The 22,381-nt window shown below is 38.3% G+C and overlaps 1 protein-coding gene across 2 annotated transcripts; it reads left to right on the forward strand.

The window, feature by feature from the left end:
• Positions 1–486: 486 nt before the first annotated feature.
• On the forward strand, positions 487–21,790 carry arhgap25 (Rho GTPase activating protein 25). Of its 2 annotated transcripts, none has more exons than XM_041999020.1 (11): positions 487–875; positions 6,435–6,637; positions 11,496–11,583; positions 12,040–12,153; positions 16,841–17,045; positions 18,086–18,218; positions 18,337–18,410; positions 18,554–18,675; positions 18,814–18,959; positions 20,394–20,941; positions 21,115–21,790. In XM_041999020.1, exons 1-11 carry the CDS (start codon positions 812–814, stop codon positions 21,314–21,316), a joined length of 1,899 nt encoding a protein of 632 aa, XP_041854954.1. In that variant the 5' UTR covers positions 487–811; the 3' UTR covers positions 21,317–21,790. The 2 variants fall into 2 exon arrangements, with proteins under 2 accessions (XP_041854954.1, XP_041854956.1); XM_041999022.1 differs by lacking the exon at positions 487–875 and adding an exon at positions 944–980.
• Positions 21,791–22,381: the final 591 nt, after the last annotated feature.

Genomic DNA, 22,381 nt, shown 5'->3' on the forward strand with positions numbered 1-22,381 from the left:
GCGGTGGTTTGATGTTTTAAGGTTTTTAGTCATGCAGCTCTGTACTGCCATTTGTCTCTGCCTGGTGTTACAGGCGGCCACCAGGGAGAGCTGGAGCTCCTGTGCTCGGCCAGTCGGGTGCGACACAGATTCTGCACATAAATGGAAAAGTTTGACCTCATGTAACTGCTGCTTGATGCTGCTTCACATGGGCAGCTGTGTGACTTTTTTCTTCTATTTTAGTCTTCTTCCCCATTTTGAACTTGCTCAGATCTTTTTCTTATCCCAGTTTTATAATATTTGCTTTTTTCTTTAATAAAAACCACTGCAGTCAGTTTATTCTGTAAGTTGGTAAAGAGATGCTTTCATCTTAAAGAAAATCTTGTAAATACTGTCTGCTTGTTCATCCCACTGCAACCTGAGTTGTGAAGCAACATGCAAAGTCAAACCATTAAAAACCATTTCCTTTATGAAGATGCTGGTGGTTTTTTTCTTATGACACCAGTGAACATTAGTCATTTGAAGACTTCTCACAACAAGACATCTTGGAGCTCTTCACCGTTCAGTTCTCTGGAAGCCATTTAAGCAACACTTTATTAGAACGAGTGCAAACATGGAAGTAAAGGCAACATGAAACTACATGTTGTGAAGAGCTACAAAAAGAAGAAGAAAAATTAACACACAGGAAGTAGGAAGTGTGATCTGCGATATCACTATTTTGTGTGCGTAGATTTTGTATGTGTGTGCTTGCATGTGTGTATGTGTGTGTGAGTGAGTGAGTGTGGTGGGGTGCATGTGTGGACTGAAGCACTGACCTGTGTGCTCTTGGATAATGTCTCTGAAACTACCTCGCAACTGGGACTTCAGCACCTTCAAGGCTGAGACGACTCGAATAGGTAAAGTGATGATGGTGCTGCATTCACTGACAACCAGTGATGCAACACTTCCTCGCTGCACACTTTGACACGTTTTTTTAGAAATCCAGGAATGGCACTTATGAGGTGGGAAAACAAAGTTTTCAGAATAGTGAATTTACTTCTTGACAGTTTTTTTAAATTTCTTTTTTGTTGCCTATGAATTTATTATTTGATTTATAATAATAAATTAGTCATAATGACTGACAAACTCTGCATGTAGTTTTCTTAGTGTGGGTTTTTGAGCGTATCGGTGGTTGTGTGGGACATGCTGATGTTAACCAGAATTGTTTTTAGAACATTTTTTAAACACAAATCACTGTCATCTGATATTTAAACTGCTATGTTTTTACATTAGCTTAAGATTAGATACTTTAAAGTATTTCTCTTAAATGATTTCTACATGTCAAAAAGTTTACCTTTGTGTGCATGTGTGTGTGTGTATGCAAAACTATGTGCTGTCATATATTTCAAAGTCACCCCACAGCTGGCTAGACCTATTATTTTTAGCAGTGTTTGTTCAGGGTGGACTCAGTGTTGTAACATGCCCTGTTTCCTTTTAGGCTTGTATGGCACAACAGTTGCAGCATTTACATTGTAAGACATGTGCACACAAGCTAGACCAACTCTTTTCGGTATAGACATGTTCACATTCATCATTTGTGCTTTAGCTTTAATCAGTTTTCACAATCAGTGGTACCTGATGTTCAGCATCGTTGAAGGAAGTAGCTGCATGCAGTGCATTTGTTTTATCTGCTTCCTGTCAACTGAATATCAGCCATATTATAACAGTGCTCTTGCACTAGTTTGAAAGTATAACTTCCTCAAAACTGGTGACCCTTCAAGATTATTTACTCCCAAATGTTTTGGGGACTGTGACATCGGTCTTGAATGATGCAGACATTTTGGCAGGAAACTGTTGCAAGAGCTCAGTTTCTGAGCTTTTGCAGCAACAGCATCACACTTTCTATTAGTCAAATCAAGTCAAATTTATATATAAGCATGTTTAAAAACAACAGAAGATGACCAAAGCGCTGTACAATATGAAATCAAGTCAAACAACACAAAGACCTAAATGTCAAAATCTCAGTCTGAGTTAAAGCCATGGAATAAAAATGGGTTTTTAAATTAGTTTTAAAAACATCCACTGTTGGTGAGGTCCTGATGTGGAGGGGAAGGCGGTTCCACGGTCTGGGGCCAACAGCAAAAAAAGCTTTTATCACCATTGTGTTTTAACCAGGACCTCGGGACAACCAAGCATCTGATCCGCAGATCTCAAGGTTCTGGAAGGAGTGGGTAGTGTTAAAAGGTTGGAAAGATAACGAAAGAGCTGGCCCATTTAAACACTTGAAAACAAACATTAAAATCTTAAAATCCACTCTAAAACAGACTGGGAGCCAGAGCAGAGAAGTTCAAATTGGTGTGATATGATCACACTTATGTGTCACTGTTCAAAGCAGCTGCATTTTTAACAAGCTGCAGACGAGACAACAGAGACTGACTTATACGCGAATAAAGACTATTACAGTAGTCTAGCCTCGAAAAGATAAAAATATGTTTCACTTTTTCAAGGTCAGAAAATAAGAGGAATAGTTTGACCTTAGAAATTATCCTTAGTTGAAAGAAGCTGGCTCTTGTATGGTTCCAGGGGTCCAAGGTGGATGGGGTTAGAAGGCCCAAATAACAGGATTTTAGATTTATCTTTATTTAACGTCAGGACATTTTGTGCCATCCAAGCTTTAACCTCATGTAGGCAGTCCAATAAAACTTCTAGTGGGGTACAATTGTTGTTGCTTTTATGTAACTTAATTATGTCAATGCATAGCTGTGTAGGCGATGGATACGTTTGTGCAGCCTTTGTTTGAGGGACCTAAAATTTATGGTGCAAACTGCATTAATATGAAAACCAATCTTGATGTTTGAAAGCTCTAAAGTTTTATATCACAGGACATAAGTAAAAAAGAAATTTGTAAGGCTTTGAAGATAATGATGTAATTTTAGGCTTAAATGCAATGTCCAGTAAAGTGTTTGAACTATTGACCCTGAGATTTTCTTGGCTAAGTGACCAACCTTTCCATGTGTGTTTTAATATGGATGTGGTGGATCCAGAGTTCTGGACTTCTATACCAGAGGTTTCAGATTTCTGCTTTTATACTTGTTCCTTTTTATCAAGTTTTTATTTTTTTTATTACCCAAAAGTTACAGGCGCTGCAGCAACAGCTGTGTTCACCGGTGGTGTCAATCTTTTGATTAATTGCGTGTGCACCCTTGTGATGTTACATCAGTGGTACATCTGGGGAAATGACAGTGGACAGGATATCAGACATAAAGGAGATCATGAAAAAATTAAGATTGTTCATGAGTCAAATTGCGAGTCTGAGTCAAGTCTCAAGTTTCTGGAATTGCTATTTTAAGTGTGACTCGAGTCAGAGTCCCAGACTCGAGTCCCAATCTCTGCATCTAAGGTTGTATTTGCCTAATTTAAAAAGCTGGGAAGGACCAGGTACACCATGGACAGGTCACAGCTCATCCCTCTTTATTAAATATGAAGAAGAGAGATGACAACAATCTAAGGTTTGCCTACAAACTGATAGGAGTGGACTTTCTTTTGTTGCACCAGTCAATGATCTCTTAGATGGGATAGAGGGTTTACCACTGTTGGTTTTCTATTCTCTAATGCATGCAGTGGGTCCTACAAAAACATCTTTCTCAGGCCAACAATTTATTTAAATTCACTCAGATTAAAGTCAAGAGTTAGGGTTCCTGGTTAGGGTTTAAAGAACATAAAGCAAAAGTGAAAACATCTCTGTAAAATGTCAATTTGATGTCAAATTATTTGAAATTACAAATGTTTCTAGATGACTGTCTTGTTCTGAAATGACAGTTACAATAAATTTAATTTACACAATAAGACAATAATAAGACACTTCTAAAAAAAATACAGATTCCAGCCTCATGAAGAAACTCAGTGCAGAAACTGTTGTTGCAATGATGCACAAGTCAGAAACGTGTGAATACTGAAACACAAATAATTGCACCTGCTGTTACTTGTGCTGGAAGATTTGTTATAAAACAACCTTTGAACAGTAGCACTGCATCTGACTTCCTTCGTAAATGTGTTTATCTGCAGCTCTGTATGAGGGCTAAATATGGACGAGCATTATAACAGCAAATTAAATATCTGCTAAATATGGAAAATAATACAGAAAGACTGGCCATTAACTTAAAATAAACGAAAACAGCTGCAACACTCAGCAGCAGCATGAGCTAGGGTATTAGAACCACAGTGAGTGGTCTCCTTAAGTAAAACCATTTCTAGAGCTGAAAAACCATTCAGGTGCTCTAGAAAAGGTGCAGGCATTAATGCAATCTGAGTTTCATTTACAGTCCTGACATTTTAAAGGGCACCACATCATTATAATTTTGGACAGTGTTCATCAAATATTTGTAAGATATCAACTGAATCATAAACTGTTTGTAAACTATGGACAACCACTAAGTTTTATGTGTGATGCCATCCTGGTAGCATTTTAAAGTAATAATAATAATAATAATAAGTATAATAAGTATAATAAGATTTTAGCCTTAAAACTCAGTGCTTCTGACTAGTTTTGATGGCAGACTAAATTTCATTATGTACCTGGCCTCCGTCAGTGCTCTGCTGTGTCCCTGGCTGAGAAACCACACATCTCAGTTTTGTGTTCCAAGCTCTTCGTCACCTTATTTTTCCTAGTGAATCTCATCCTGCAGCGGGATCTGCTGGCATTTTCTATATGCCTTCAGGCTTTGCTTTGTAAATTTATAGATTAACATATAGTCTAGGTCAGGAATCACCAACTCTGAACATCGGCCAGTGTTCTGTGGGTTTTAGACATTTCCTTGCTACAACACACGACTCAAAATAAATGGTTCTCCAACAACTTTCAGACAACTGCTACATCAGCCTCTTGTTGGCCCATTTATTGGATCAGGTGTGTTGCAGCAGGGAAATATCTAAAACCTGCAGGACACTGGCCCAAGATGTTATTCCTGGTCTATATGATGGGAACTGGGAGCTAATTTTGTAGCCACGTCAGATGGGCTACAGAGAATTCGTTGTGCAAACAGAGAAGCACAGAGGTGTGAGTGTAATGATGAGGAGTAGATGACATGATGTTCGGGACTCGATATGTATGGATGTCACCACAAATCCCTGTAAAAACTTGAAAATACTGGACAGTAAGATATCTTCAAGTTTCCATTAGATTAACATAAAATAGTTACTCCAACATGATAACGATCCAAATCAAACTTCCAACATCACACAAAAGTTTTCAAAGAAGTAAAAAGAAACTATGACATGGCTTTGTATGCAGCAGAACATGTTTAGGGTGTTTTCAGTAAGCACTGCATCCTCTTCAGTGAAGAATGTTTCTGATGAATGGCAGAACATTCGTGCAACTGTGTTATATTTCACTTCCTTCTGATGAAATAAAAGATTCACATTTCTTTATGTGAAACTAGTCATTTGTTGATAAGACATGTTCGTTCATTGAATACCACTCTTCCCTGAATCTTAACTTCAGTCTAAACATTAAGATACTGCTCTTAATGTAATGCCCTTTTTAATGGTGGTGTTTGAGCACATCTAGGAGATGCTGTAGCACTCATTGCTCATCACAGAGCAAGCTTGAATAAACTGAATGCTTTTTAGCTGAGGGTGTGGTGTGAAACTAGTCTCTATGTGTGGGGTCAGGGCTCCTCAACATCACTTTAACTTTCCACTAATCAGGGGAGGGTGGTGCAATTAAATTAGGACCAAAAGATTCTCGGGCTTATAGGTGGAGACCTTCAAAGTGCAGCAGGCCTCCGGCAATGATATGACAGCTTCCTGTTTACCCGAGCGCAGCCCTTCTTCTTCTCTTCTCCTCTATCATCTTTCTTAAGAAGACACAGTGAATTTAAGAACAACAGAGAAAGTTGACTCAATGTGAATCCAGTTATCTCTGTGGTCCTACCACCCTGTGTGTCACTCAGACCGTCTCCGTCACACTCTTGTCTTCTCTGCACCACGTACATCTCTTTTCTTTGATCAGTCCTTTAGACTGTCACTTCTTCCCCTCTCACAGTTACTGAACTCTTGGGTAACAAGTTTAAGGCAAGGGGAAGAGTCTTTAAAAAATGATAGGACAGCATTTTGTCACTTTCAGCTCAAGTAGTGTGTTCAGAGTTTGACGCCTGACCTTTTCTTAACTGTATTATGTATGTTGAGCAATCACAGCTGCATTCATGCATCTTCCACAGGAAACTGGTCAGCTAAGACCAGCAGTTTCCTTTCAGCTCGTATAGACCAGATACTAAAATAGACAACAGTGAGCTGGTTTCTCTGAGCTCTGATAGGCTGATGCATATTCATATAGAAAAGAGGAAGTACACTGCTGTTCAGTGCAGCTGATGTTATGGCAGTATTTCACAGTTTGGGTTGTGATATGACTGCATATTCTGGGGGACACAGAGAGGCTGATTTTTTATTACCAACTTCTTTCTTTTTGTGTTTGGCAGCGCGATCTAAAAGTGTGATTCCTGGAGAGGGAGGCCCCACCCCGGGCTCACCACGCTCTTCCAGGTCCATGGAGAGGCCGCTAAAGGCTGGCTGGCTGAAGAAACAACAGAGGTCTTTAGTGAAGAACTGGCAGCAGCGCTACTTTGTGCTCAGAGGAAGTACTCTGACCTACCACAAAGATGACAAGGAGACCACTGTCCAGGTGAGACATTGTGGAAAATGACTATCATACACCTCATAATCTTATTTTCAAATTATTTTGTTTTGCCAAAGTAACTCCAAAAAAATGCAAACTGCCATTAAAGTCATCTCCACGTATCTCTTACATGTTCCTGTTCTGTTGAAATTACAGTGTTTATGTTCAAGGAAACCAGCATTTTATTGTATTAAAGCAAATACAGTGTAAAGTTAGTATTTTGTCAGCGTGTTTTATATAGTCTTACAATCTTTGTATTGTAATGAGAACTGTGCCATTTATCATTTTCAGTTAGCACCACAAGCATTTGTGTGGCTGACTTTGCATACTTCCTGTAAACAACTAATGCTTGAGATCTCACAAAATCAGCCTAATCAACTATGCAACCTACAGTCTTTGCTATCTTTACTCTCATTATTGTTGATCTATCTGTGTGGACAGAAATAAAGTAGGCAAACTTCCAAAAATATGATGTTGAGATTAGACAGATCACATGGTACTGTTAATAGCTGAATTTCAGGGGAGAAGCATGTTTAAATTGCTTGGCCATATTAAAGCCAGGCTGTTCCAGAAATAAATTTTCTACCTTCAATTCCCCCATCTTTGTTATAATCAGGGCAAACGTGAAACTGAATTGACCACAGCTAACAGAGCATTAATTACTAGAAGCATACAGATATGCCAAGGAAATTTAATTGGTACGTTTCGAATAAAAAATTTAAAAACCAGAAATCACCAATAGTAATTTCAGTTTTCTGGGTATGTTTCACTGATACTGGAGAGTGTTTCAGCGTGTTCAGTGTCAAAATCTCTGTTCCTCCCTCTGGTAATTCTGCTTGCTTGTCAGTGAAGGAGGTCTTTGCTGTTGCTGGAATACCATTTTACTTCTGAATTAGGCTTCCTAGCTATCTGCTTGCAGATCAACAAATGGGAGCACTCTCTATCCGAGATTTAAATTGATCAGTTTGTCTTCCCAGGCTAGATTTCTGAAGCCTATAGGTGACCTAGTTGAGCTAGATGCGATCAACCATCGAAACAGAGGTGGGTGGTTGCTGGCATCAACCCCTTAGGGTCTGAAGAACAGTAAAAAAAAACTGTCCAGCAGGTAAGGTCAGATTTAGTTATAGACAACATCAGATTTACAAGTCTAAAGGCTGACTGAAGATAAACACTGTCTAATAAACTTCAAATTCACTGTGAACTGTCAGAACAAAGCCTGAGTAACTATAACTGCTGTGCAAGGCTGGAGAGCTGCATTTATCCGAAATGATGTCAGCAATTCTCACACTCTGTTTGCTATGATTGAAAAACTTACAAATCCTCCTAAACAGTTCAGCCCAGAGCTTCTTTCCACTGAGAAATGCAACCAATTTGCCAACTTTTTTAAGGCAAAAATTTAATGCCACACAGTCAAAGAAGAAAACTAGTTTTTACCTCAGTAGAAAGTGATCTCCTACTAATAGTTAACTATAGGTAATGCCCGATGCTCACTAGAATCAGGCATTTTCCGAAGTTACTAAAGATAGCTGCCATTAAGCCACTATTAAAGAAAAGGACTCTAGATGCCTCTATAGTGAAATATAGACCTGTCTCTAACCTCTCTTTTAGATCCAAGATAATTGAAAAAGTTGTATTTCACCAGCTTCATGACTTTTTAAATGAAAGTATAAATCTTGATAAATTTCAGTCCGGCTTCCGACCTCATCACAGCCCTGAAACAGCTCTGGTTAAAGTGTTAAATGACATCAGCTTGAATACTGATTCTGGTCAAGTATCAGTCCTGGTTCTGTTGGATCTCAGTGCTGCGTTTGATACTGTAGATCACAGAATCCTGTTGCACAGGCTGGAAAACTGGGTTGGACTTTCTGGAGCAGTCCTTAACTGGTTCAGGTCCTATTTAGAAAGCTGGAGTGATTTTGTTATGATAGGCAGCTATGAATCTAAGCGAGTGGCCATGACTTGTGGAGTCCCCCAGGGGTCAGTCCTTGGACATCTTCTGTTAAACTTGTATCTGCTCCCTTTGGGTCAAATATTATATTATTCTATCACAGTTGTGTAGATGATAAACAACTTTATGTGTCTCTGTCACCAGATGACTGCAGTCCAATAGACTTAATGTGTCAGTGTCTGGAGCAAATAAACACCTGGATGAGGGAGAATTTTCTACAATTAAATGAAGACAAAACTGAGATTATTCTGTTTGGTAGCAAAGAGAAGAGGGTCAGCATTGGCAAACACCTGGAGACTCGGGCTCTTAAAATCACCGATCAAATTGGTAACCTTAGAGTGTTGATAGACTCAGATCTGACTTTCAGCAGCCACATCAAAGCTGTCACTAAGAAGCTTTTTACCAGCTCAGAAACATCAACAGAATTAAAAGTTTAGTCTCCCAGAAAGACCAAGAGAAACTCATCCATGCATTCATCTCCAGTAGACTGGATTACTGTAATGGTCTTTTAACAGGACTTCCTAAAAAGAGCATTAAACATCTGCAGCTCATACAAAATGCTGCTGCTAGCGTTTTAACCAGGACTAAGAGATCTGAACACATCACACCAGTTTTAAAATCTTTACACTGGCTTCCAGTCAGTCACAGAATAGATTTTAAAACCCTTCTGATTGTTTACAAATCCCAGAATGGTTTAGGCCCAGAATACATCTGTGATATGTTCAGAGAATATAAACCTAGCAGAGCTCTTAGATCCAAAGACTATGGTCAACTAGTCCAGACCAGAGTCCAGACTAAACATGGAGAAGCAGCATTTAGCTGTTATGCTGCAAACAAGTGGAACAACTGCCAGTGGAGATTAAACTTTCACCAAATGTAGACATTTTTAAATCCAGGTTAAAAACATTTCTTTTAATCATTTTAATGTAATTTATGATTTTATTGTGATTTTTGCTATTTGTTGCTCCCTTTTACTACTTCTGAATACTTTCTTTGTACCATCTGTAATTCTTTTAATGCACTTTAAATTGTCCTGTACATGAAATGCGCTATACAATTAAGCTTGCCTTGCCTTGTTTAGTCAATAAAGCTGAGTTCGAAGAAGTTGGAGCTAGACAGAAGCAGGCTGGGACTGCTTCAGAGAGAAAGGGAGAATAGAAAAGAGAGAACCAGTTCTGGCCATTGGAAAGAGAAGACAGCATAGTGTGGTCCATCATTTTCTCCTAGACAGCATTAATGACAGTATAACTGGAAAGATATTTTGGAACGTATGCCCAATAACAAGAAATAACTGATACCTATCTCAGCTTTAATGTGACCTTGTTGCTTGATTCAAAGAGAAGCAGTCTTGTTTTGACCACCACATGCTGGTAGCTACTGGTGGGTCACAGACATGATGGCAGATGATAGTGGCAGCTCCTAAAAACCTCAGTGCAGAATTTTATAGTACAGAAGTACTGAAAGACTTATGCTTCAATCAATCTCTATTTATATATAGCCCCTTTTAAACAGAAGACAAATCAAAATGCTCCACAGATAACAACATGGCAAAAAAAGGAAGAGAAATACATAAAGGTAAAAAAAATTAGTAAAACTGGTCACAAAATTTGGGGATAATTGTAAAATATATTGAAATCTGTGAAGAAAAGACAACAAAAGTAAAAAAAAAAAAAAGAAACAGTTTAGATAAGTAAAACAGGACAGAAAAAGTTTACAAAGAACTCTGAAAAGGAAAGTTTTCAATCTAGTTTTAAAGACAGAGAAGCTGTCAATGTTTCAACACTGAGATTATTAGCTGGTTCCACAAGAGAGGGAAAACTGAAAGCTTCCCATCTGGACCGAGACACCTGAGCAACAAGTAAATCAGCAGGTCTTGAGAGAAGAGCTCTGATGGGATTGTAGGGAATCAAAATGTTTTATATAAGAGGAAGCAATGCTATTAGGGCTTTATTTGTAATGAGGAGGATTTAACTGTTTTCTGGACTTAAGTGGGAACCAATGTACAGTATATGGAAGCTAGAAAAGGAGAAATGTAACCGCTCCTGAAGGTAATAGTCAGCACTCTGGCAGCAGAGTTTTGAATCAGCTGAAAGAAACTGAGGGAGATTTATAGACAAACAGCCAAAACTGTAGAAGTCCAATCTAGATGATGTAAGCATTAACTAGAATTTCAACATTAGTATGAGAAAGGATGTGTCTTATTTTGGCAACATTGTGTCAGTGGAAGAAGGTAGTTTAGAGATGTGTTTTACATGTGAGTTAGATGACAAGTCCTGATAAACCAGGCTTGCTCACAGACGAAGGCCAAGGAAATGCCATCTATGGTAACGAAATTGAGTCACTGAGGTGTTTAGGAACTATGACCTCTGTTTTATCTGAATTCAGAAGGATATTATTGGGCATCTTGAAAAAAATAACAGCAGAAGTTTTAATATTTCTTTTCGTTATTATCTTAATTAATTATGTATGTGTTCAAGGTTAGCATGTGCTAGTTGATGAGATAGGAGTAAAAAAAAATAAATATTTGTTATGCATAAAAGGTTAGAACATCACTTTGTGGTGCCAAATTTGTCTTCCAGTCACTTTTCATGTTTTCTCTCACTGTTTATCTTTCACTTCCAGAGAAAAAATGTCCATAAATTTACCTTGGATGTGTAACAGATTGTATAAGGAAGGAGGCTGTGAGGGGAGACGATAAAGACGAATTACAGCACAAACACTGAACTTCATATGCTGGAACATAAACAGTGAACACAAGTACCCCTTAAAATGATTTATATTTATATATATATATATATATATATATATATAAATATTTATATTGTGTAACTTCAACTAGTGAAATGGTTCCCAACCTTTTCTGCAGGGCCCTCTTTTCATCGACAAACATACCATCATTTTGTCTTTGGTCTGCAGGGGGTCATCCAGCTGCGCTTCAGTAAAGTAAATGAAATCCCTCCAAACTCAGATGACTCTGGAAAATTCCTCTTCGAGATCATACCACGTAAGCATGTTTACCAGCCATTGAGGCTAATTTATTAAATTATGCAGGGCTCCAGTCCTCAGGGGCTACTATCGTGCAGATGTTTCCCTAGAAGTTTCCCTGCTACAGCACACCTGGTTCAAATTAAATGACTCTCCAACAACTTTAACTTCTGCATATCATGTTAATGAGCCATTAATTTCAGTCAGGTATGTTGCAACAGGGAACCACTAAAACCTGCAGGATGGAGTTGGTGTTAGTGACCAGATTGTATGGTGTAGCATTGAGACATCAGTTATGTTATTAGAAACTTTTTTTTTTTCACCACCAAATTAAATCTTTTAATTATTTAAAATGAAAATAATTTATGCCACAGATTTTGAACCATGATTTTTGTTTCAGTTTACATGATGAAAGGTTAGAAATCTCCAGTAACTCGTTGATTTTATTCATTTATTTATTTATTTTTTTTTTTAGGTACGACTGGAGACAGAGAGCGATGTCTGCATGTGTTCATGGCAAACTCCCAAAGTGACTTGGAGGATTGGGTTCGCACCCTGCGCAGAGTCATTGGAGTACCAACAAGTGGAGGTTTGTTAAAACTTGAGAGAAGTGGGGGGCTTGGTCAATGATGCCCTGGTTCCCGGGGTGTGGGGCTGAAACATTGAGGTGGTTTTCTGGGGAGGCCTGGTCCTCCTGGGCATGGTGCCCTCTGCCTTTGGGTGGCTTGGGTTCATGCTCCAGGATTGCAGCTGATCGCCCAGGTCTCTGGGCCTCCCTAGTCTGCCTCTAGCCTCCGTAGAGGTCTAGTCGCATTTGCACAATCACACTCATCTCTGATCAGTCCTCTTTCCTCATCCTCTGCATGCTGTCACAGTCACTGAGTTGTCCAGTTTGTTTATACACAAAGAGCTACTTTTTTGTGTGTGTGTTTCTGGTACTTTGGTTGTGCTACATGTTTTTATTTATTTATTTATTTGTTTGTTTGTTTGTTTTAGGAGGTCTCAGTGATTCTCAGCTTTGCTTTCTTGTAAAAACTGTAGGAAATTCTCTGGTGTGTTTCTGTACAGGTGTAACAGTTTGCTGTCTGGTGTTAGGTTAGGCTGGACTGAAGGGTCGTTGCCTTCTATCTGTTGTATCTTTATCTCCTCTTTCTTTTTTCTACTTTCTTTTTTACCTCTATTCTATTTACACTATTCTCCTATTTTCTGTCCCTTCCGGTCAGGTGCAGCAAGATAATGTAAATTCAATAATTCAAAATAAAAAATGAAAAAATTTAAAAAGTGAATAATAATAATAATTATATATACAAAAACAGATTATCTAGAGGAGCGTTATACCCATGAAGCTTCCCTTGGCCAAGCAAATTTGCACGATACAGCAGCCAGACCATCATTTTGCTGCTACAATGCTGGACAGGACAAGTTAAAAAAAAAAAAAATCAATGAAAACAGTTGCAGGGTTTCCATTGATGTTTTCTTTATTCCCATATAGAAGACATGAAAAAGAAAAGAGAAATGGAAATGATGAAAAGAAAAAATAAATAGAAATAAAGTGCATACTCTTGCTTGAGTTGGTTGTCTGCTTTGAAGAAGATTTGATAGGCTGTAGTGGAAATGGTCACATCCTAGCAAATCATGTCTGATTGTAAAAAGATTAAACTATGTGACAACAATTGTTTTATGTCTGGCAAACAATAAATTCAAATGACTGACCAATATGATATCATATCCAAAATATTCCAAGAACACAGTGAAAAAAATTAATGGGGTGGCCAAGATAAGACAGGTAGTGTGTGGTGGCCAATCAATACATTTCACTAACTGCCATGTCCAGCAGGGTCATTGTTAGGTTTGCTCAGAATCAGTGTGTGAAATGCATGCAAAATACAGGGATTATTAAGTGTCTGGAAACCCAAATGACAGCTGTGAGTCTTTCATCAATGTAAAAAAAACAAAACAAAACAAAAAAAGCAAAACAAAACAAAACAAAACAACAGTGTTCACAGATTTTAGAATATTAAGAATATATTAAGAATATTTTAAAGAAGATTTTAACTAGAAAAAAAGAGCTAATCGATGTTCCAAACTCAGAAAGTTCTTTGTCGGCCAGGAGAAAGAAAGACTTTATACACTACTCATATCAAAGAGAGAGAGAGAGAGAGAGAGAGAGAGAGAGAGAGAGAAAAGAGTGTTCCACCACACTCTTAAACCCCACCACCACAGTCCCATGTCTATTCATATTTAACACACTGGTCGAGTCACATATCGGCTCTGTTGAAGAAATATATCTGCAATATTTGTTGTCGCCTTCTAACAATAACAATAACAATAATAATAGGAAAACAGATTAATATTTAATATATGTCATATATATTTTCATATATTTAATTTAATATATTTAATTTATATGGCACAGAATTGGGGTGACGAATAAAATTCCAGACCCCCAGACCGCTACTAAAATCCCCATTGTCTGATGAAGAGATGCCACTATGTTTTTGTGAATGTCCACTGCAGTTGCATTGTTTGTCTTGTTTCTGTTTGTTTTTGTCCCCCTCTCACTACCACCGTTTAATTGCCCCAAATGAAAACCTGTGTGATTTAACTTTCTCTTTTGTGGTTTACTTCTAGCCATGCATGAAACATAATACTATTGTCTTTCATGTGCAATTGAATTAAGAAAAGTAATATCAAAGAACATCTATAATCATATTTCTTGACAGTATAAAAATCCACATAAAACTGAGTTCTTTAAAGAACAAATAAGCTTAATCACATCTTCATCAACTTACAGGATGGTGCTGAATTTAGGCTACTCTTACTTAAACTACCAAGCTAGCCTGAACTTATACTCCACTCTATGAGGGGTCATTTGAGACATTTTTCAGAATTACCCTCTCACAGACACATGTAAAATTTAAGTCATTCACACATTATACTGAAACCTCTCATATATTATACTGAAACAGCCTCTTATATACTATACTGAAATGCTCTCATTCACTATACTGAAATCTCCTCTTACATACTATACTGAAATCTCCTCTTACATACTATACTGAAATACAGCTCCCTGTCTCATCCTTGACTCAGTGTTTGATAAAGGAAGTTCTCAACCCTATGTTACTGTTTTCATTTGTCAGTGTTTAAATCAGTGTTGAAGCATCGTGCTTATGTAACTGAGATAGTAATTGTGTTGTTGTATTTATAACATTATATTAAAATTTGTGTCCGGGACACGGACATTTTCAACTTGTCATCTTGTTTGCTGAAAGTATAGCAGGTGTAGCTTCTGTTCAATGGCAGTGGGATTGTTTGATTCTATTGATGTGGTCATAAGTTTATGATGACTGAGTGAAGCAGCTGGCTTTTTCAATACTATACTGGCCTCAGCAGATACTATTAGATAGGTTAGGTCTAACACGACAGCAACCGGATAACTGACAGTAGCAAGTCTGAATGAGGACACGCTAACTAGCCACCTAGCATAACTCGGCCATTATGATAATCAGTGCTGTCAAAGGAAGACCTGGACAGCGCTAGACAACATACTCTTCATCTGCGTTTGGAATATTCTCCAGGATATGACTCACAGTGCTGTCCAGGTCTTCATTTTACAGCAAAGTATATCCCAATTAGAGATGTGACATTCATGAACGAATCGATTCTTTTGAACGACTCTTTTAAATGAACGATGGGAACCAATTCACAGCTGTGAGCCGTTCATTTGTGAGCCATTCTTTTTATATACAGATTTTTGACACCGTATTCATCAAATCAAATCAAACTTTATTTATAAAGCACTTTTTATGCCATAGGCAACACAAAGTTCTTTACATGATTAAAAACATAAGAATAAAAACACTCAATGAAATCTTTCACACAGTCACACGCGCACACATATACACACACACGCCAAGCCCAATCCTCCCCCACCCCCACCCCCCTTCCAGCTAAATTGACTGAATGAATAAATAAATGAATAAATAAGTAAATAAGAAGTAGTACAGTTGAGTAAAATGAAAATAAAATAAATAGCATATTTGATGTCCAACACACTCCATTCATGTGAGGCATCTACGGGCAGAGACTATTGTTTGGAAACAAATACTGTGAGTTCTATCCAAAACCTTTACTAGAATTTGCACTGACTGCTCAGGTTTATCCTTTTTTATCTATTTTTTTCTTTTACTTGTATAGTAGATTTTATATAGGTACATATTTTGATTGTTTGTCATTCTTATATATTGTGAAATTTTGTAAGATATTGTGAGAATAAACCAGTCTTTTGAATGACTCTTTAAAAGGAACGGATCCTAAAGATCTGGCTCCCTTCAAAGAGCCATAAATCCCATCTCTAATCCCAATGGCCGAGCTGTGCTAGGTGGCTAGTTAGCCTGTCCCCATTCAGACTCATTACTGTCGGTTGTTTGGCTGATGTCGCGTTAACCTCCGCTTCGCGTCGGACGGTTAACGCCTCCGCGTCGTCCATTAATTTATCATAATGGCCACCTTGTTGGGCATTATCCCATACATAGTCTCTGCTGAGGCCAGAATAGTGTTGGAGATGCCAGCTGCTTCACTGAGATTACTTCCAGGCGACTGAACAGATATTAATACAGCATAAGTCTTTGCAAAACATTTGTCACGATGTTCTCTTCTTCTTCTTCAGTTTGTTTTGAAAATGCGCTCCTGCTTTTTTCTGCTACGTGGCTTCCGTTTCAACTGAAATGACTTCCTTTTCAAATGAAATTCGCTCTCACACACACTAGTAGAATTCCTTTCAAGCATACTACTGAAATTCCCTTTGAACAGATTGCCACATTAGCATAATCCACACACCAGCAGATTCTCATCACACACACACACACACACACACACACACACACACACACACGCACACACAATGCTTAAAGGTTGCAGCACCAAACCACCCCTGCCACGGCAAAATAAGACAGCAAAGAAGGGGAAATACAGTCTGGGGTATTGTCTCTGCAGAAAGAAATGTTAATTCTTCTTCTGGATCTTAACAAAGTCGGTTAAGTTTTTATGAATCAGCTTTATAGATTATTCTCTTTAGTATGACTGAGAAGATACTGTAATTATAACACTGTGTAAAAAATAAAAAGAAGAATTTTATCTTAGTGATGCTTTAATCGTGTTATAAAGACTGTGTATAAAGGAAACAAATGATGATCACTTAAACATGATTAATCTAAATTTCTATAAATACTCTGCTAACATTGTTCAAAATGATGTCCTCTCTGTCTGTGTAGTGTTTGGAAAAGGTCTCATTGACACCGTAACATACGAGCAGCGCTTCGGACCTCACATGGTGCCCATTCTGGTGCAGAAATGTGTAGAGTTCATCAAAGAACATGGGCTAGATGAGGAGGGTATCTTCCGCCTCCCTGGTCAGGAAAACGCAGTCAAACAGTTCAGAGATGCCTTTGATGCAGGAGAGAGGCCATCTTTTCCCAGGTAACACGTTCACAACTCTCTATGAAGCATGTAAAAGCATCATTATCATCATCATCATCATCATCACACAACATGTTTAGGATGTGGGGTAATTCTAGTTATTGAAGTAAAAAATAATTCTGAGTATAAAGCCGTTTGTGGAAGTCTAAAGTCTTATTTAAGCCTGAACGGAAAAATGTAAGAAGTTCAGAGGCCACTGCCATAAAAGGAGAAGATCAATGAGCAGCGTTAGCTTGTAGACGTGAAAACAAGGAGAGATGACAGAGATGTAAGAAGAGTCTGATAGATTTCTGTCTGCTCAGAGCTGAGGGCGAGACCACATCCTGTTCTGGGAGGCGCTCATGAGGATGCCTTTATTACTCAACATCACAAGCTCCTCTGAAACAGCAGTGCTCATGAGAAAACTTATTGTAAGCTAAGTCAAAGAGCAGAATTTAGTGTAAAAAACAAGCCAACAAAACCAAAAGAAAGAGGATTCATAACAAAGATTAGGTAAAAAAATTTAAAGAACAAGTTTTGTTTTCTCCTCATGTCTGAGTTGTATAATTAACACAGCCTAAAGTTATGAGCCCAAAGTCCCAAAACTTATAACAATAACTTAATCCTGGAAGAGACTGTGTAAGAATGAAAATAAAAATCTTGTTTTCACGGCAACCCTCTGTATTAATGCTTTATTAGTTTTTTTTTTTAAAAGTCCAGAAAAATATTTACAGATTTTTTTTTTTTTCATGTTTGAAAGTGCTGAGTTAGCTGTGGTAACAGTTCAACCACACAATGAATAAGATTCCAACAATACTAACATTATGCTGCATGACTGTGTAGAATGAATAGAATTTGTAACAGATTTAATCCAGATCAAGAGCTGAGATTGACAATGTCTATTGAGTTAAATAGAGTGGATGTGATGTAAACAATGAGTTAAGTTTTTACAGAATGCAGTGACAACACATGGCGACTGACATAAACACTGAGCCCACAGCCTTTAATACCAGTTAAGTCTTTAATGGAGACTCACTCAGAAGTAAATGATGTTTTCACAGTGACACAGATGTCCACACGGTGGCATCGCTGCTCAAACTCTACTTGCGGGAACTGCCTGAGCCTGTAGTGCCGTGGACTCAGTACCAAGACTTTCTGGATTGCACCAACCTCCTGGACTCTGGCAACTCAAAGGTATGTGTGTTGAGAAAATCTTATGTCAGCATATCCGAGTCTAAATGCACATTTTCTGAAGATTCCCTCAGATATTTATAAACTGTTATTCAATTTGTTTGCTCATGTTTCCCCACAGGGGTGGCAAATGCTGGAAAAGCAAATCGCTCTTCTCCCCAAAGTCAACTACAACCTTCTCAGCTATGTTTGCCGGTGAGTGGACACAAAAACATAAAGGTCTGTGGGAAATACCAAAGGTGTTGTGGTTAGGATGGACCATAACTCATTTGTTCAAAGATCAGTTTCCAGGTCTGATTCTACACACCACCTCTGCTGATCTGTCCTTTTGTTGTCAGGTTTTTGTTTGAGGTGCAGCTTCACTCTTCAGTGAACAAGATGAATGTGGAGAACTTGGCAACTGTGATGGGAATCAACTTGCTCAAGCCTCAGATAGACAATCCCATCACTATGATGGAAGGTGAGAACACATCAAACTTACTGGCTCTTTCACATGCTATCAGATGCAATGTGAGTAAAATAAGAACTTTCATGAAAGTCTAAAGATAAGATGTTTTGATGATTATCTTTTCACATTTGTGTTTGTTTTTCTTCACAGCGACTCCTCAGATCCAGAAGCTGATGACTGTGATGATCAGAGAGCATGAGGCTCTGTTTCCTCAGTCCAAAGATGTGCTTCCACCCTCTCCTTCCAGCAAGGCTGAAAACACTCCCCGGAGCTTTGTAGGCTGGGAGTCTGCAGAGGTTCGGTCTGCTGGCCACACATTAAGCCTTTTCATGCTGCCAGCAATTTAACAGCATAGCTATCATGTGTTCAGAGTGATTTTGGGTATACGGCAAACAGCAGTGGGTTTTGGTTGAGAAAATCTGCTGTTAAAGCAGTTTTTGAAATATAATGGTGTCGTTTAAGTGTAACTGGTAACAGACAAGTTCAGTTTGGGAAATATCTTTATAGGTTTTCTTTCTTTAAGTCAAATAAGAAGATTAATTTAATTGTGTTGACTGTAGCACAACCAGTTCATGCTGAATGAAAACTGCTTACAGCACTGGAAATATAGGACTAGAGACAGAATAAAAAATAATATATTTTCCTTACTGACTTGTAGAAATAATAGCTGGTTGTCTGTTTCCTTTACATATTTACTAGTGTAATCACAAATACCTTTTGTCAGTATTGTAAATAAGTATATTTTAAATATGTTGTTTACAAAGAACCTGTGTTCTATATATTATGATTTTAAGAAGCAAGTTTAATTTATTTTCTTTTTTAATGAGCTTGTGGTTTGATTTATGTTTTTGTAAGCAACTTAAGACTGTTATCTGACACACACTTAAATAGAAAAATGACATTAAAATCAAGAGATGAACCACATATGTCAGACAACTCAGCATAGAACAATTTTTAATTATATTTCTAGGTACTTTGTTACTAGCAGCCTGTAACAAAGTGGCATAATTTATATACCTTTCTTTAGTTGCATGTATAAAAAATGCCAAACAAAGTTTGGAAGAAGAGCATTTTAGCATCAACAAGGTGATTCCTAAAGAACTACAAGTTAAAACTTGGTATAACTCAGCATGGTGTGTAGTGTGTCCTTAAAATACTATAGCAGACAAATAAAAGGAAGCAGACAAATAAAAAAAAGGAGAAAAAAGAAGAAGAAAAAGAAAAAGGGGATACAAATAGAAAGAAGGTCCAGAAAAACACGAGACAGCTATTCCTGAAGACTAGAAGGATAAAACTTATACAAATTTGACTTTCAATCTGGTTATAAGTGTACAAGCTCTCTTACAAACCTCATGCAACATTATAACCTGACAACATTTAAGCTGCACTGATGGATGGAAAAACTGATCAATAGTTAAAAGTTTTCCATCCATCTGGTCGTCCCTTCTCTATCTCTCCTTTATGTAATCATTGTAGTAAGGTAATGAAATATATCCTTGTTGGCATAGCTTAAGAGATAGCTTAAGATTGGTATATCCAGGCGTGGTGGGCACTCCACCCAGGGGCAAAACCAAGTCCCTTGTTTACATTTCTATGATAAATCTTGGCTAGCTGGCTCAACAACTGAACAAGATCACAAGCACCATTTTCTCCTGACTTTAAATATCCCATTTGCTTACTTTTCTGCAGTGCGTGTCTGTAATTAATCTTTGATTCTGTGTTTGTCTCAGATGGGTGATACATCTCTTTCTGAGTCTCCAGAGGAGGAGGAGGACAGTGATAATCTAGGCCCAGCCAAAGGTAACTGCAGCCCCCAGGCAGTCCTGCAGCAGCCTACATCTGTGTCCTCAGATGACTGGTTTGGAAGTCCCCGCAAACGCACGCAGACCCTGCCCACCTTCAACTGCCCCCTCACTGGCATGGCCGCAAAGGCAGACGCCCTCAACAGGTGGAGCCGCATCCAGGAAAGTGGGGAAGAAAAGAGTGGGGGGACTTTTTCAGAGGATATTTTCAAAATCCTGGACCTGCGGGGTTCAGGATTGTTTTCGGGGGGGTCTCAGATGAGCAACAAGGAGGAGGAGGACAGAATCACGACTCGAAGGGGAAGTGACCACGCTGGTTCTTCTACTGTTAGCTCCCCCAAACCACAGAGTGACTCCCGGCCTCTACCAGTACTAACGCATCAGAAAAGTGTGGACACCTTGGTAGTGAGCAGCTCAGTGCAGCAGATTAACAACAGGCCAGAGCAGAAGGAAGACCCACAGCAGCTGGTAAACAGGTGAGTCCAGCTGAGGAGTCACCTCCCACCAACAACTGTTTATAACCACCTATACATTTCCTTGTTGGAGCACCAGAAATTCTTTCTGGAACAACTTTTTTAAAATCTCTCTCTTTTTTTTTTTTTTTTTTTTTTTGTATTTCTTAACCTTCTGTGTCCCTCGTCTCTTGCAGTTTACAACAGGAGAACAAAGAGCTGAAGGCCTCGGTGGCTGAACTCCAGGCTGCTCTGGAGGCAGAGCGCCGTCGTGTGGCTGCTCTGGAGATCTGCCTGAAGAATGCAGAGCGCAACCGAAACGAGGCCCAGAGACGCAATGAGGAGCTGCAAAGAGACATTCAGCAATTTCTCATCAGAGGGAAACAGGCCCCTACCTAAAAGTACTTTTCTGGCATCCTGGTAGCCCATGTATTTATGACTGTGATAACTTCAACAGTGCTGATTTCACAGGAGCTGCTCATCTTGCATCCTCCTATCGATGCTGGATTGTTTCCATTTGATCTCTGTTTGGTTCCGAAAATAAATTATTACCTCGTTTGCTTGTGCCTGTGAGAAAACTCCCAATTAAAGACTTTAAAAATAAGTTAGTTCCTCCTCCCTGCCGTGGGAGTCACACTGTGTGGGCTATTAATGCCCTTATCTAATGTAGCTGTTGCATATAGAGAAGGAGGAGCCAAACCTGGAATCAATAAATTATTGATAAGGAACTATAGACATGGTTGGACAACATGAACTAAAACCCTTTAACGACTGAACTATTTAATAATAGTTTTTAGTTATATTAGTAATGTCATATGAATTTCATCACTAGATGTTTATTTCAGTCATGAATGAATAAAACAACACAAATCAGTCTTTTTTTCTTTATTCAGAAATATGATTGTTCTAAATCAACACACATCAAGACATGAGTTGCTTTAGCATTTTAGTTCTAATCAGATAGAAATGAAGTGCTTACATTGTAAGAAAAAAGGTTCAAATCAAGGGAAAAAATTGAAAGCAATGAGGCGATACTGTATAAACAACATGAGCCCTGAGACGTGTGCCCAACACAAAGATGCAGAGGACACAGCACATAATGAAAATAAACTGTAAAGATCCAAAAGAAATTACAATGAGGGCATTTTTTTGTGCTCTAGAATAATGTCATAGTGTTTTTGTATGTAATATATTATAATCAGATAGAAAACAAAGTAAAATTCCTAGACAACTTTTATGTATAGCCTCCAGAACGAATGGTGTCTCAGTGTTAATGTGACATTGCAGATTTTCCAAGAACTAGATCAAATTAAGCTGATTAGTTTTATTTATTGTAGAAATTTAGGAACTGGTTACGGTGTTTGGGGCTGTGGAGGATTACAACACTTGCACTGATAACTTCTAGTATTTATTTATTTACTTAGCGAAACGCTTGCTGATTTAATTAGTGGTGTTTAACCGTAT

Source organism: Melanotaenia boesemani, chromosome 11 (assembly GCF_017639745.1).
Source record: "Melanotaenia boesemani isolate fMelBoe1 chromosome 11, fMelBoe1.pri, whole genome shotgun sequence".
NCBI lineage: Eukaryota > Metazoa > Chordata > Actinopteri > Atheriniformes > Melanotaeniidae > Melanotaenia > Melanotaenia boesemani.

Bases quoted from the DNA above. Each gene is read 5' to 3' on its own strand.
- arhgap25 (XM_041999020.1), top strand. From the start codon at position 812: ATGTCTCTGAAACTACCTCGCAACTGGGACTTCAGCACCTTCAAGGCT. The intron at 18,411-18,553 runs GTGAGTGGACAC...TTTTGTTGTCAG, and splicing joins CTTCTCAGCTATGTTTGCCG to GTTTTTGTTTGAGGTGCAGC. The intron at 18,676-18,813 runs GTGAGAACACAT...TTTTCTTCACAG, and splicing joins TCCCATCACTATGATGGAAG to CGACTCCTCAGATCCAGAAG.